General features: G+C 44.9%; 1 protein-coding gene across 1 annotated transcript; it reads right to left on the bottom strand.

Annotated features, from left to right (window-relative positions):
* Positions 1-6643: 6643 nt before the first annotated feature.
* LOC116198713 (copper methylamine oxidase-like) lies at positions 6644-10907 on the bottom strand. The gene is made up of 12 exons (XM_031528935.1): positions 10557-10907; positions 10145-10254; positions 9745-10050; positions 9540-9652; positions 9092-9422; positions 8699-8914; positions 8359-8595; positions 8077-8262; positions 7739-7879; positions 7391-7659; positions 7125-7206; positions 6644-6978 (listed from the first exon to the last, which is right to left on the bottom strand). The coding sequence occupies exons 1-12, from the start codon at positions 10723-10725 to the stop codon at positions 6856-6858; spliced, it is 2283 nt and encodes a 760-aa protein (XP_031384795.1). The 5' UTR covers positions 10726-10907; the 3' UTR covers positions 6644-6855.
* Between the last annotated feature and the right edge of the window lie 248 nt (positions 10908-11155).

The raw sequence follows: 11155 nt of genomic DNA, 5'->3' as shown, positions 1-11155 counted from the left end.
CTTCAAGCTCAAGACATGTAGGCTGAAGAAAGATTCTTTAACCAGGAGATTGCTTCAAGTAGCGAAGAACTCGCATAGCATCATCCTAATGATCCTGACGAGACTCATGCATAAACGGAGCTAAGATGTGTAGAGAATAGCTGATTTCTGGTATTGTAATGGTTAAATAGATAAGCCTCCCAATCAGCCGCCTGTACTTGCCAGGATCCGGTAGTAAGTCACTAGAACTCATGGAAAGTTGACGCCGCTGTTCCATGGGAAAAGGCGATGGTCGCGATGCCAACATACCACATTCAGTCAAGATATCAAGCACACATTTCCGTCGACTAAGAAAAATTTCGGAATTCATTCTAGTAACTTCAATACCAAGGAAATACTTCAGAGGTCCCAAGTCCTTAATACGGAAGCATTTATCCAGATATCTCTTAAAAGGAATCATAGTGGCTAGAGCTGTTACCTACTATGGTAAGATCATCGACATAAACAAGCTCCCCAAGAAAATTGTTACCTTGATGAAGAGTGGAGAGGGAATGATCTGCACCTGATTGAGTGAACTAATACTTTCGAAGGGTATTAGCGAATTTCGAGAACCAATTCCTCGATGCCTGACGAAGTCCATATAGAGATTTGCGAAGTCTGCATACATCGCCACTCTTCGAAGCGGAGAAACCCGGAGGTAATTCCATGTATACTTCCTCTTCTAAGTCTCCGTGTAAGAAAGCATTGTTTACGTCCATCTGATGAATGATCCATCCTCTTGCCACTGCAACCGTCAATAGACATCGTACAGTTACCAACTTGGCCACTGGTGCAAATGTTTCATGAAAATCAATCCCCTTGACCTAAGTGAAGCCCTTTGCAACCAGTCGTGCCTTATAGGGCTCCACACTTCCATCCGCTCGACGCTTCACTTTAAACACCCATTTGCAACCCAGAGGGCGTTTACTAGTGGGAAGTCTTTTAATCGTCCAAGTCGTATTTAATTCGAGGGCATGAATTTCTTCTGCCATTGCCTTCCTCCATCTGTGATCTCGAATGACTTCTCGATATGATGTAGGCTCTGTATCAGAGTCAATTGCAGCTAGATATGCCTTGTGGTGATTAGAAATACTGGAATAATCAATAAACCTCTCAATAGGGTAAGACATACCTGAGAGGTCCGATGAAGTAGGTGAGTCAGGAGAGAGGGTCTTATGGCGAGCAGTATGAACAATGTAGTCCCTGAAGTGTTTGGGAAGACTAGAAACCCATTCAGATCGCTGTAAAATCATTTCATTTCTTTTATCGTCTTCATTTGTCTCCAAATTATCACCCCCTTTTTCTTCAAAAATTCAGCCATTCGAAAATGCAATTCAGCCCGGTCCAGAATCACTCCCCCTTACCTCCAGATTTCATCCCGGTTCAGAAAACTCCATGGGCCCTCTATTCTCCTTTTCTTCTCGGCCTCGGCCCATCGCCTGGACTGTTTCCAGAGCCTGCTGGGCTGGGTTAAGCTCATCTCCATTTCTGGGCCTCTCCTTCATCTTCGGGCTTGTCTTTTGTTGCCAAGTTGGGTTGGGCTGCTCTTCCCATCTGGATCGTCTTCCCGCTGGCCCTTCTCTGGAGTCGGGTTCGAATTCTTCAGCCCGCCTCCGTGTACTCATGGGTCCAGCTCTATCCAGAATAAATAACCCATCTGTGGATTCGGGTCCAAATTCTTCTTCCTGCCTCCGTGGACTGATGGGCCCAGCTCTGCCCAAAAATAATGGGCTCCCTTTTCCTTGTTGCCTTGGTCCTTCATTTTCCATAGCAAAAGGAAAAATTGTCTCGCAAAATCGAACATCCCTCAATACCAACGTATGCCTATTCTTCAGATCGTAAAGTTTCCATCCCTTCTCCTCGTGAGGATATCCGATAAAAACACATTTGCGAGACCTAGGTTCAAACTTATCCTTGGTTCGCATATGTGCATAACATAACGATCCAAAAACCTGTAAATTCGAGTAATTAGGTTGTTTACCAAAAAGTACCTCGTGTGGGCTTTTGTTGTCGAGTAATGGTGTCGGAGTGATATTAATTAAGTGGACAGTTGTCGAGACGCACTCTCCCCAGAACCGTGTTGGTAATGAGGCTTGGAACATGAGTGCCCTTGCAACATTGAGAAAGTGCCGATGCTTCCTTTCTACTCGACCATTCTGTTAAGGTGTATCTGTACAAGACGTCTGATGTAGAATCCCATGTGTAGAGAAAAAAATCTTGTATCTCCCTTGACAAGAACTCCATTCCATTATCACTTCTAATAACCTTAATCGTGTGATTAAACAAATTCTTAATCAAATTGTAGAAGTCAATGATAAATGGCCGAGTTTCAGATTTTTCTCGCAGCAGATATACCCACACACCACGACTAAAATCATCCACAATAGTTAAGAAATAATTGGCTCCACAACTAGCCTTAACCCTATATGGCCCTCATAAATCACAATGAATTAACTGGAACGGATACTCAGCTTTATTCATGCTCAATTGAAAATGTGAGCGTGTCTGTTTCGCTCCAAGACATACATCACACTCCTTATTACTCCTTTCACTGAAATCTAAATTAGTACCATTCAATTTCATCAAACAAGATGGGTGACCAAGCCTCTGGTGCCATAGATTCGCTAATTCCTCTACGACTGCCTGGCATGTCTCTAGTGCGGTAGCCACTCGCCTTAGGTAATAGACCCCCCCTTGAAGCTAACCCACTCCAAGCGTCCTCCTCAAGGTGCAGTCCTGTATAATGCATAGATCACCATAAAATGTCACGTAACAATTCATTTCCTTCGATAATTGCGCAATGGAAATTAGATTGCTATTAAAAGTCGGCACATAAAGTATGTTCCGTAATTTCCATCACGCTTGCAATTTTTGCATTTCCCGTTCGGGTGGCTTGTACCATGCCCCCGTTAGGAATATACACCGGTGCTCCACCTTTGATTGCAACAGTTCTTGAAAAATTTTCGAGGCATCCTGTCATGTGTCTCGATGCTCCTGTGTCTAAAATCCATCTTAAATTTTATTGGGCTCACATGGGCTTGAACTCAACTTTCAACTCAAAAACTCGAGCTCTCGTCACCGATCATTACCGCTCTTCGTTTGCCACCATCTTGTAGACCTTATTCAAGTTTGGCATCGGTTCAATGCTGAGGATCGTCGAGCGAATCGTGTTGAATGCCGAGGTGAGTCCCATGAGAAATTGAAAACATTTCTCCGTTTCCCTCTGTGCTATCATCACGGTTCCCACCCCGCAGCTACAACCAGGATGCTCCAGGTAAAATTCCAATTCATCCCATAGCAGTTTCAATTTTCCATAATATTCCCGAATGCTCAACCCTTCTTGCCGTAAAAGATAGATATCGATTTGGATTTGGAAAACCCTAGATTGATTTCCCTCCGAATATCTTTCTTTAAGGCCGTCCCATAGGCTTCTGCAATCCACTGCATACGCGACCGTTGCTTGAAGACTTCCATCCATGGCGTTGAACATCCATGCCAGAATTGTCGAGTTGCACCTCTCCCAACGTTCTCTGAGGGGGTTACTCTCTTCCGGCTTCTCCAAGGATCCATCGATGAAGGGCAATTTATTTCTCGCCCGAAGAGCAATCAACATGACTCGTGACCATGTGAGGTAATTGTCGCCATTAAGCACGCAACCGATTATTTGTGCCCCTGTGCTGTCTGACGAACCAAGCTGGTATATCGACGAGATCTCCACGCTCCTTCCTGAGCTATCCCCTACCTCTCTGTGTTCAGATGAGTTTCTGTCCATCCTTGGACTTTTATCATCTTCACTCACATCCGACATCCTGAAGGTCGGAAATGCTTAATTGATACAGGATCAATGCTCTGATACCATGAGAAGTTTGGATCAATCCACAACTTAATTGTATTGATGTTTGTCAGAATGATAAATAGGCTATGAGCCTTTTACATGAAAGGAAAATAAATTATTCTAATATAAGAAATATCTACGGTTACTATATATGTTGCAATGTGCCTATTATACATTGAAGCTATCCTTAATAATTTTCCCATCCCACAAGAAAAATGCAAAATTTTTCGGTCAATATGATACATATGGTACATGTAGATTTGCCTGGTAAAAGTGCCAGAAAAATCCGTCCTCATACTTGGCCACAGTACAGATAAAGGGCACCGTTAACCTTCTCGATTGTTTCAATACCTCCAGTAAAGTTGTTAAAATGCGCATCGAAGTACTTGATGCAGCCTAAAGAATCGCAACACTGCAGCAGAATAAATTTAAAAAGATTTAGAAGAAGAGTGAGATGCAACTCGTCGAACTTGCTTTAGGCTGCCTTGGATAGATGGCGGAGCACGCATTCAATCCTTACCCTTACAATATAGAGCGCATTTTCCGGCATCAAATGCGTTCTTCCAATAATGTGGCTTTTTTCGATCTCCATGAGGGACAAACCATCTCCGCAAAACTTAACCGGTGTCTACGGGGTCTCCGACCACGACTACCATGAATAACTAGTCCCTCCCTGGGCATGAATCTAACCACAGAAATTACACTGCGAACCGAGGAAAGATTATAAATAACCCCGTCTTTTCGAGTATGACTACTAGATGATTGATTTTCCTAATTGCAGGAAGGCGGACCAACAATGGTTCAATATTTCCTCTCAGGTTGAGTCAGACCCGACCATAAGCCATATCAATTACGTGAACTAGACTGATCTTTTGCCATTTGACAAAGTGCACAAAAGCTCGGACCCTCAGCTTGAGTGATATGCAGGGGCTTCAAGTCCCTCCGATTGGCAGTGCCTCTAGTCTCAGCACTAGTGTAGTTTCTAAATGAATTAACAGGTCGCAGGGGAACAAGTTTACCGTCCTCGAACCTTTCACCAAGTTTACGGTCCTCAAACTCCAGAACAACCATATTTTGCATATAGATGAGGATGCGGAGCCCATCTACTGGACAAACATAACCGTTTCCATTGTACAATCACTCTCCGTCCGGCAAGAAACTAATGTTTAGAAAGCCTACGGTTGGGAGCATTGGCTTCATTATGATAACCAGGAGTCCTGTATGACACAAAGTTTCACCATGACCACGAAAGAGGCTAGCTGTGGACGGAAACATTGGTTCCACATGTTATATGCCTGAAGTACCATGGGTCGACCATGACAAGGTCCACGTCTTCGGCGCCCCTCCTCTTCATCGCCTCCAGGAACGGCTGGAATTTCTTCAGGGTAGCTTAATTCACATTCCAGTACTCCACACCATCCTGCAGGATTTTGGGATTTAAATTTCATACAAACATTTATAATCAGAATTCTCGGCATGGCGAAAATTTCATTGCTAGAGTAGTTTTAACATGTCAAAACCACTTTACCAAAAATCTTTTACCAAGGGAGGCTGAATATCAGGAACAACTTCTGATGAGATTACTTTTTCGCTTTGATGCCCACCTCCGACGACGGCATGAACCTCTGATAGCTCAATGATCCACATGCTTGTCTCGTTAACTTTTTGTCATAGACAACGTGCCTTGCTTAACTCAGAGGGATCTTGCTTGGGTTGACAGGCGAAGGCTGGAAGGGAGGGAAGAAGTGGGCATCCGCTAGTGGCTTGACGTGCTTGTCTGCTGTCTGGTTCCACCAGGACTACTTCAATAAACCTTATGCCATCTCGCACCTGAAGACCGAACCGGGAACAAGAAATGACCAATTGGAACCTTTTAAGTTTCCCATTTTTCTTCCAGTGAAATGCAGACTGTTACGGTAAATGACCTCCGGGGTGGCACCAACGGCTTGGTGGCAACAGCAACCGAGATCTCTGCTGCAGATAGGGGATCCTGAGGGTGGCTCGTCTGAGGCTTCACCGTGATTGGGATTCCTGCAAAAGCTAAGCGAGCAGAATGATCAGAACAGCTACATTGGTGTAGTATCTTTATAGCAGTCAACCATAAGGAAACTGCGACCACCTAGGAGGACCAAGAGATATCCAACGTGGACTGCATTACATCAACATTAGATATATACAAGAACATTTAGTGGCAGGACTGGTGGGAGGAGAGACGGGAAGGGCCTCCACGAGGTCGAGCAGGGGCCAGCTCTATCTGGGCTCCTTAGGGTGTTTTGTTCATCGGAAACGGAGAGCTTGGAGGATTTAGACGAGCAGTAGGGCGCTGCCTCTTCAGGAGCTGATGAGGCAATTGCAGCGCGTTGGCACGAGCTCACTACTGCAGATGCTGCCACTGCAGTAAGTACATAGTACCATAATACTCACCATGCGTGGGCCTAAAGTGAGTTGAGGGGTTTGGATTCAGGCAAATTGGTAGGCGGAGGAAGGGGATATCCTTGACTCATTCATGTATATCTGCACATGTATTTACCTCGTATAATTATTCGTTAATTTCTGACTAATACAATGAACCGCACCTCACACACTCAATTAAAATTTTCCGACTCTTCTTCTATTTATTATGACATCAGAGCCATAAATCGAGTACCCTGCCCGTTTCTTATGGCCCAAACATCCCAACTTGGCACTGGTAGAACATACATCACGATATGTTTGTCACCGTCACACATCGAAAATGCATTTTGCGGGATGATGCATGTCTTTCACATCAGATTCAACAAAGCCAACAGATTCAGATAATAAAAAGCTTATTCATTTATTTCCTTTCGAATCTCACAAGGATACAAAGAACTCGAGAGCATGAGTCTCTCATGAAAGCTATTTTAACAACACAGAAAATGTTTATCATATATAGCATGACCCCCGTAATAAGTAAATCACAGAACTTCAGTGAAAAAATGAAAGGATGTCCTTTTTGCTATATATGATCACACCGAGAACCCTCAGAGCTTCGCAATTAACCCGTTAGAAATGGCCTTTGTCGACATTCCATCCTCCTTGTGGTCCAATACGCTTGCATTAGGAGGAACATCTACTGCCGGCGAGCAGTTGAAGAACCCATGTGGCTGCAACAAAGTTAATTGAATACCGAATCCTCAGAATCAAACTACAGAGTACGGTCAAAATTTAGCTACAATCCTGCTAGTGTTTGATTCAGATTCGTGTAACTGGAAAAACAGTACTTGGAAAATAATGTCTGGATCGGTATTACCATGAGCATGAATCCAATGTGCTCCACAGGCATGACAGGATAATCTTCAAGCCGAGGAATGTGTGTAACCCCAAATACGTACCTGCATGATCAAAGAAACATCCATCCGTGCAGCCTTAGGATAAGCAAAGCTAACCGAGCTAAATTCCCAGTTAAAAGTACTTGCTGATCCCGTATGCCAACATTATGATTTGTATTATATCCCTTTATCATTCTGCCATAGGGCTACCATTTAGCAGTTGTCTCGGATTGAATGGAATACAAACCAGAGGACTACGTCAGCTTCTTCAAGCGACCGGTTTTGCTGGACCCAAGTGGCCAATCCCTCCCCGACACGTGGGTTCTGATTGGGAAACTCTCCTCCTGGGTACATCTCATCAGGTGCATAGCGTGTGACCCAAAGGTTGTGCTTCACGAAAGCTCCCCGTCTCAAGAAAAAGGCCTCATCACCTGCTAGCGGTAAGCAATTTGACCCTGGCACCAACTTGTAGCCTGTCAGCTGCCCTGTCCGATTAACAGTTCTTGTATTCCTTACCTGAATAACAGAACAGGCTTAGTTACATCTCTGAGTGTTTGTGTAAGACAAGAGAGGCGAAGGATGAAACGAGTCTTACAATCCAATGGCGGGCGGCATGGGGATTGCAATCTCGCATTGCCTCCATCTCGGATCGGATAAGTTCTTCCTCAGCATAGAATGCATTATTGTGGATGTTTTCCTTCCCTGGTCCTTCGACCTTAGCGTTCACTTCGACAACCTGCATATTAAGCAACAGACATGCCCCAGAAAGTATAACAATTTAGAGAAACTAAGTTCTCAACTACAGCACAAATAAATTGTCACGATCTACTTGGTGCAATATGCTCTCGAATACTAAACATTAGTTCATATAGTCAAGCTCGTGCAGCCTAAGATTATGAGGAAGAACAGAAACGAAGATCGGCAGATCACTACCTGATTATGAGCTTCACCAGGTTTACAATCAACAGCCATGTTCATTCGAGCAACAAAGAAGTGCTGATGGACCGGAGCATAAAGGCCAGGAGCAATCATTGTACCGTATTTCCGAGTCTCGCCAGGTTGCAGAGCGCCTAGACTCAAAATGCCAGTAAGCTTAACCTCAGCTTCAATTTTCCCATCCTATAACAAGAGGTGCAATTTTTCGGTCAATACTATGTACAAGTGAAATTATACGAGCTTTTATGCTGACGATGAATATAGTGCATATGGACTTGCCTGATAAAAGTGCCAGAAAAATCCATACTCATAGTTTGCTATAGTACATATAAACGACACCGTCAACCTTCTAGACCGCCTAACTTCAGCTAATCCCGTTCTCCAGTCCTGATGCTTCCACAGAATCCCGTGATCCTCTTCGTGCAAGCAAACAGCATTCTCAATTGTTTCAACACCTCCAGTGAAGTTGTTATAATGCGCATCAAAGTACTTGATATAGCCTAAACAATCACAACCCTGCAGCAGAAAAGGATTAAACAAATTTAACAGGAGTGAGATGCAATTCAAAGAACTTGCTTTAGGCTGCCATGGATAGATGTAGCCCAAATTCAATCCTCACCCTTTTAAGAGAGTGCGCATTTTTGCCCAGACCATCTTCTCCGGCATCAAAAGCGTTCTTGCGATAATGTGGCTCATTGGGATCTCCATAAGGCACGACCATCTCCACAAAACTTAACCTGTGCGCCACAGGTCTCCGACCGCGACTACCATCAAGATACGATACAGAATAGATAACTAGTCCCTCTCTGGGCGTGAATCCAACCCGGAAACTCCACTGCCAAACCGAGGAATAATATATAAATAACCCGTCTTTTCTATTATAGGTATTAATTGACTGATTGTCTTAATTGTAGAAAGGTATGCCTGAGCTGGGCCTGACATATGCAGGCAAAACTAAAGAGTAACCCATGGTTCAAGATTAATTATACCAATTTACGTGAATTAGACTGACCTTTTGCCATTCGACAAAGTGCCCATCAACTCGAAAGCTCGGACCCTCAGGTTGAATGACATGCAGGGGCTTCACGTCGATCCGATCGACACCACCCCTAGTCACACCTCGAGTGTAGTTTCTTAATGGATCAACAGGTGGTAGGGGAACAAGTCTGCGGTCCTCAAACTCTAGAACAACCATATTCTGCATATCGACGAGGATGTGGAGCCCTTCTACTGGACGAGCATAACCGTTTTCCATTGGGCAATCACTCTCTGACTGGCAGAAAACTAATGGTTTAGAAAGCCTGCGGCTGGGAGCATCGGCTTCACTGTAATAACCAGCATTCCTGCCATGACACAAAGTTTGATGATGATCGTGGAATCATGAAAGAGGCAAAGATCTGAGCAAGAAACATTGATTAAACATGTCATATTCAGTTAAGAAGATCCAATTCATGACGTACCAAGGGTCAACCATGACAAGGTCCATGTCCTCTATGCCCCTCCTCTTCATCGCCTCCCGGAATGGAGGGAAGTTCTTCACAGTAGCTTCACATTCCGCGTACTCCACTGCATCCTGCAGGATTATTAGATTTCAATGCCGGACAAACGTTAATACTATGATTATAATGCTCAGCATGGCGTAAATATCTTTTCCAGTCTTTTTACCATGGGAGGCTGAACATCGGGAACAACTTTGGATGAGATAACTTTCGCACGGTGATGCCCGCCCCGGGTGGCGGCATGATCCTCTGATAGCTCAACGATCCACACGCTTGTCTCGTTCGACTTCCTGTTGTAGACAATGAGCCTTGCTTGTCTTGGAGGGAGCTTGCCCGGGATGATGGGCCTGCCCTTGGTCCGCTGGAGTAGTGAGGGCTGGAAAGGAGGGAAGAAGTATGCGTCTGCCAGCGCCACGACGTGCTTGTCCGGTTCCACCAGGACTACTTCAATGAACCTCATGCCGTCTCGCACCTGAAAACCAAACAGAAAACAAGAAAACGAGTAATGTAACATTCCCAGTTAATTTCCCTTTGTAAGAAAAATGCAGACTGCAATGATAAACGACCTCCGGGGTGGCACCAGCGGCTCGGACAGTGGCGACTGCGACGGAGATCTCGGCTGCAGAGAGCGGATCCAGAGGGTGGCTCGTATGAGACTTCACCATGATTGGGAGTCCTACGAAAGCCAAGCAAGAAATTACACATAATGATGAGCATAGAAATGGGTGTAATATCTTTATATCTAGAAGAAACTGCAACAGTATGTCACGCAGTGAGGGACCACCTAGGAAGACGAAAGAGATGAATTATGATTTACAGACCAAGAACCAGTGGCGATGGAACAGAAGAATCTCAGTGACCAACAAAAGAACAAGATCATGTATGGACAGAAGTCCATGTTTTTCTCCTCATAGGACAAATATCCAATCATAAGATGGATGATGACAAACATCAAAAGTAATTAACTAGTAAGAGCACCTTTAGGGGCGGGAGTGGTGGGATGGGAGCCGGGGAGGACCTCGATGGGGTGGAGGGGCAGGGCATTATGGGCAGGCTCCTCGGGGTGTTGGGTCCAGTCGGAAACAGCGAGCGCGGGGGACTCAGAGGAGCAGCAGGGCGCCGCCTTCTCAGTGACCGATGATGCCATTGGCACGAGTTTCTCACCACCTCAGTCCAACGCAGACTTCAGCTCACATGCAGTGCAATGCAATGCAAGAGCAGAGCGTGCAATGGCAGGGCTTGTTCAAGAAACAGGGGAAGGACCCTGTCCCTATATATCCACCTCGAGGGTGAACGTCCGAGGGGGGCCACAGTGAGTCAAGGGGATTGTGGAAAGTTGGTGGACGGAGAGAGGAGAACGAAAGGTAGGTGACGATGGCAGAGACTGGATTGGTTAAGCTTTAATGAATGAAGGGGATGATTGGGATTGGGATTGGGATTAGGATTGGGGCCATGCAATGCAGAACCAACCAGCAAAGCTGGGAAAGGAAGAAAAGTCCAACGTGAACCATGATGGTCAAATGAACGCATGATACGCGACTATGATTATCAAGAGAGACGTGGTCCCGATGATCAAA

This window comes from Punica granatum, chromosome 3, assembly GCF_007655135.1.
Source record: "Punica granatum isolate Tunisia-2019 chromosome 3, ASM765513v2, whole genome shotgun sequence".
NCBI classification, from domain to species: Eukaryota; Viridiplantae; Streptophyta; class Magnoliopsida; order Myrtales; family Lythraceae; genus Punica; species Punica granatum.
This window is presented reverse-complemented; position numbering and strand designations above follow the sequence as displayed.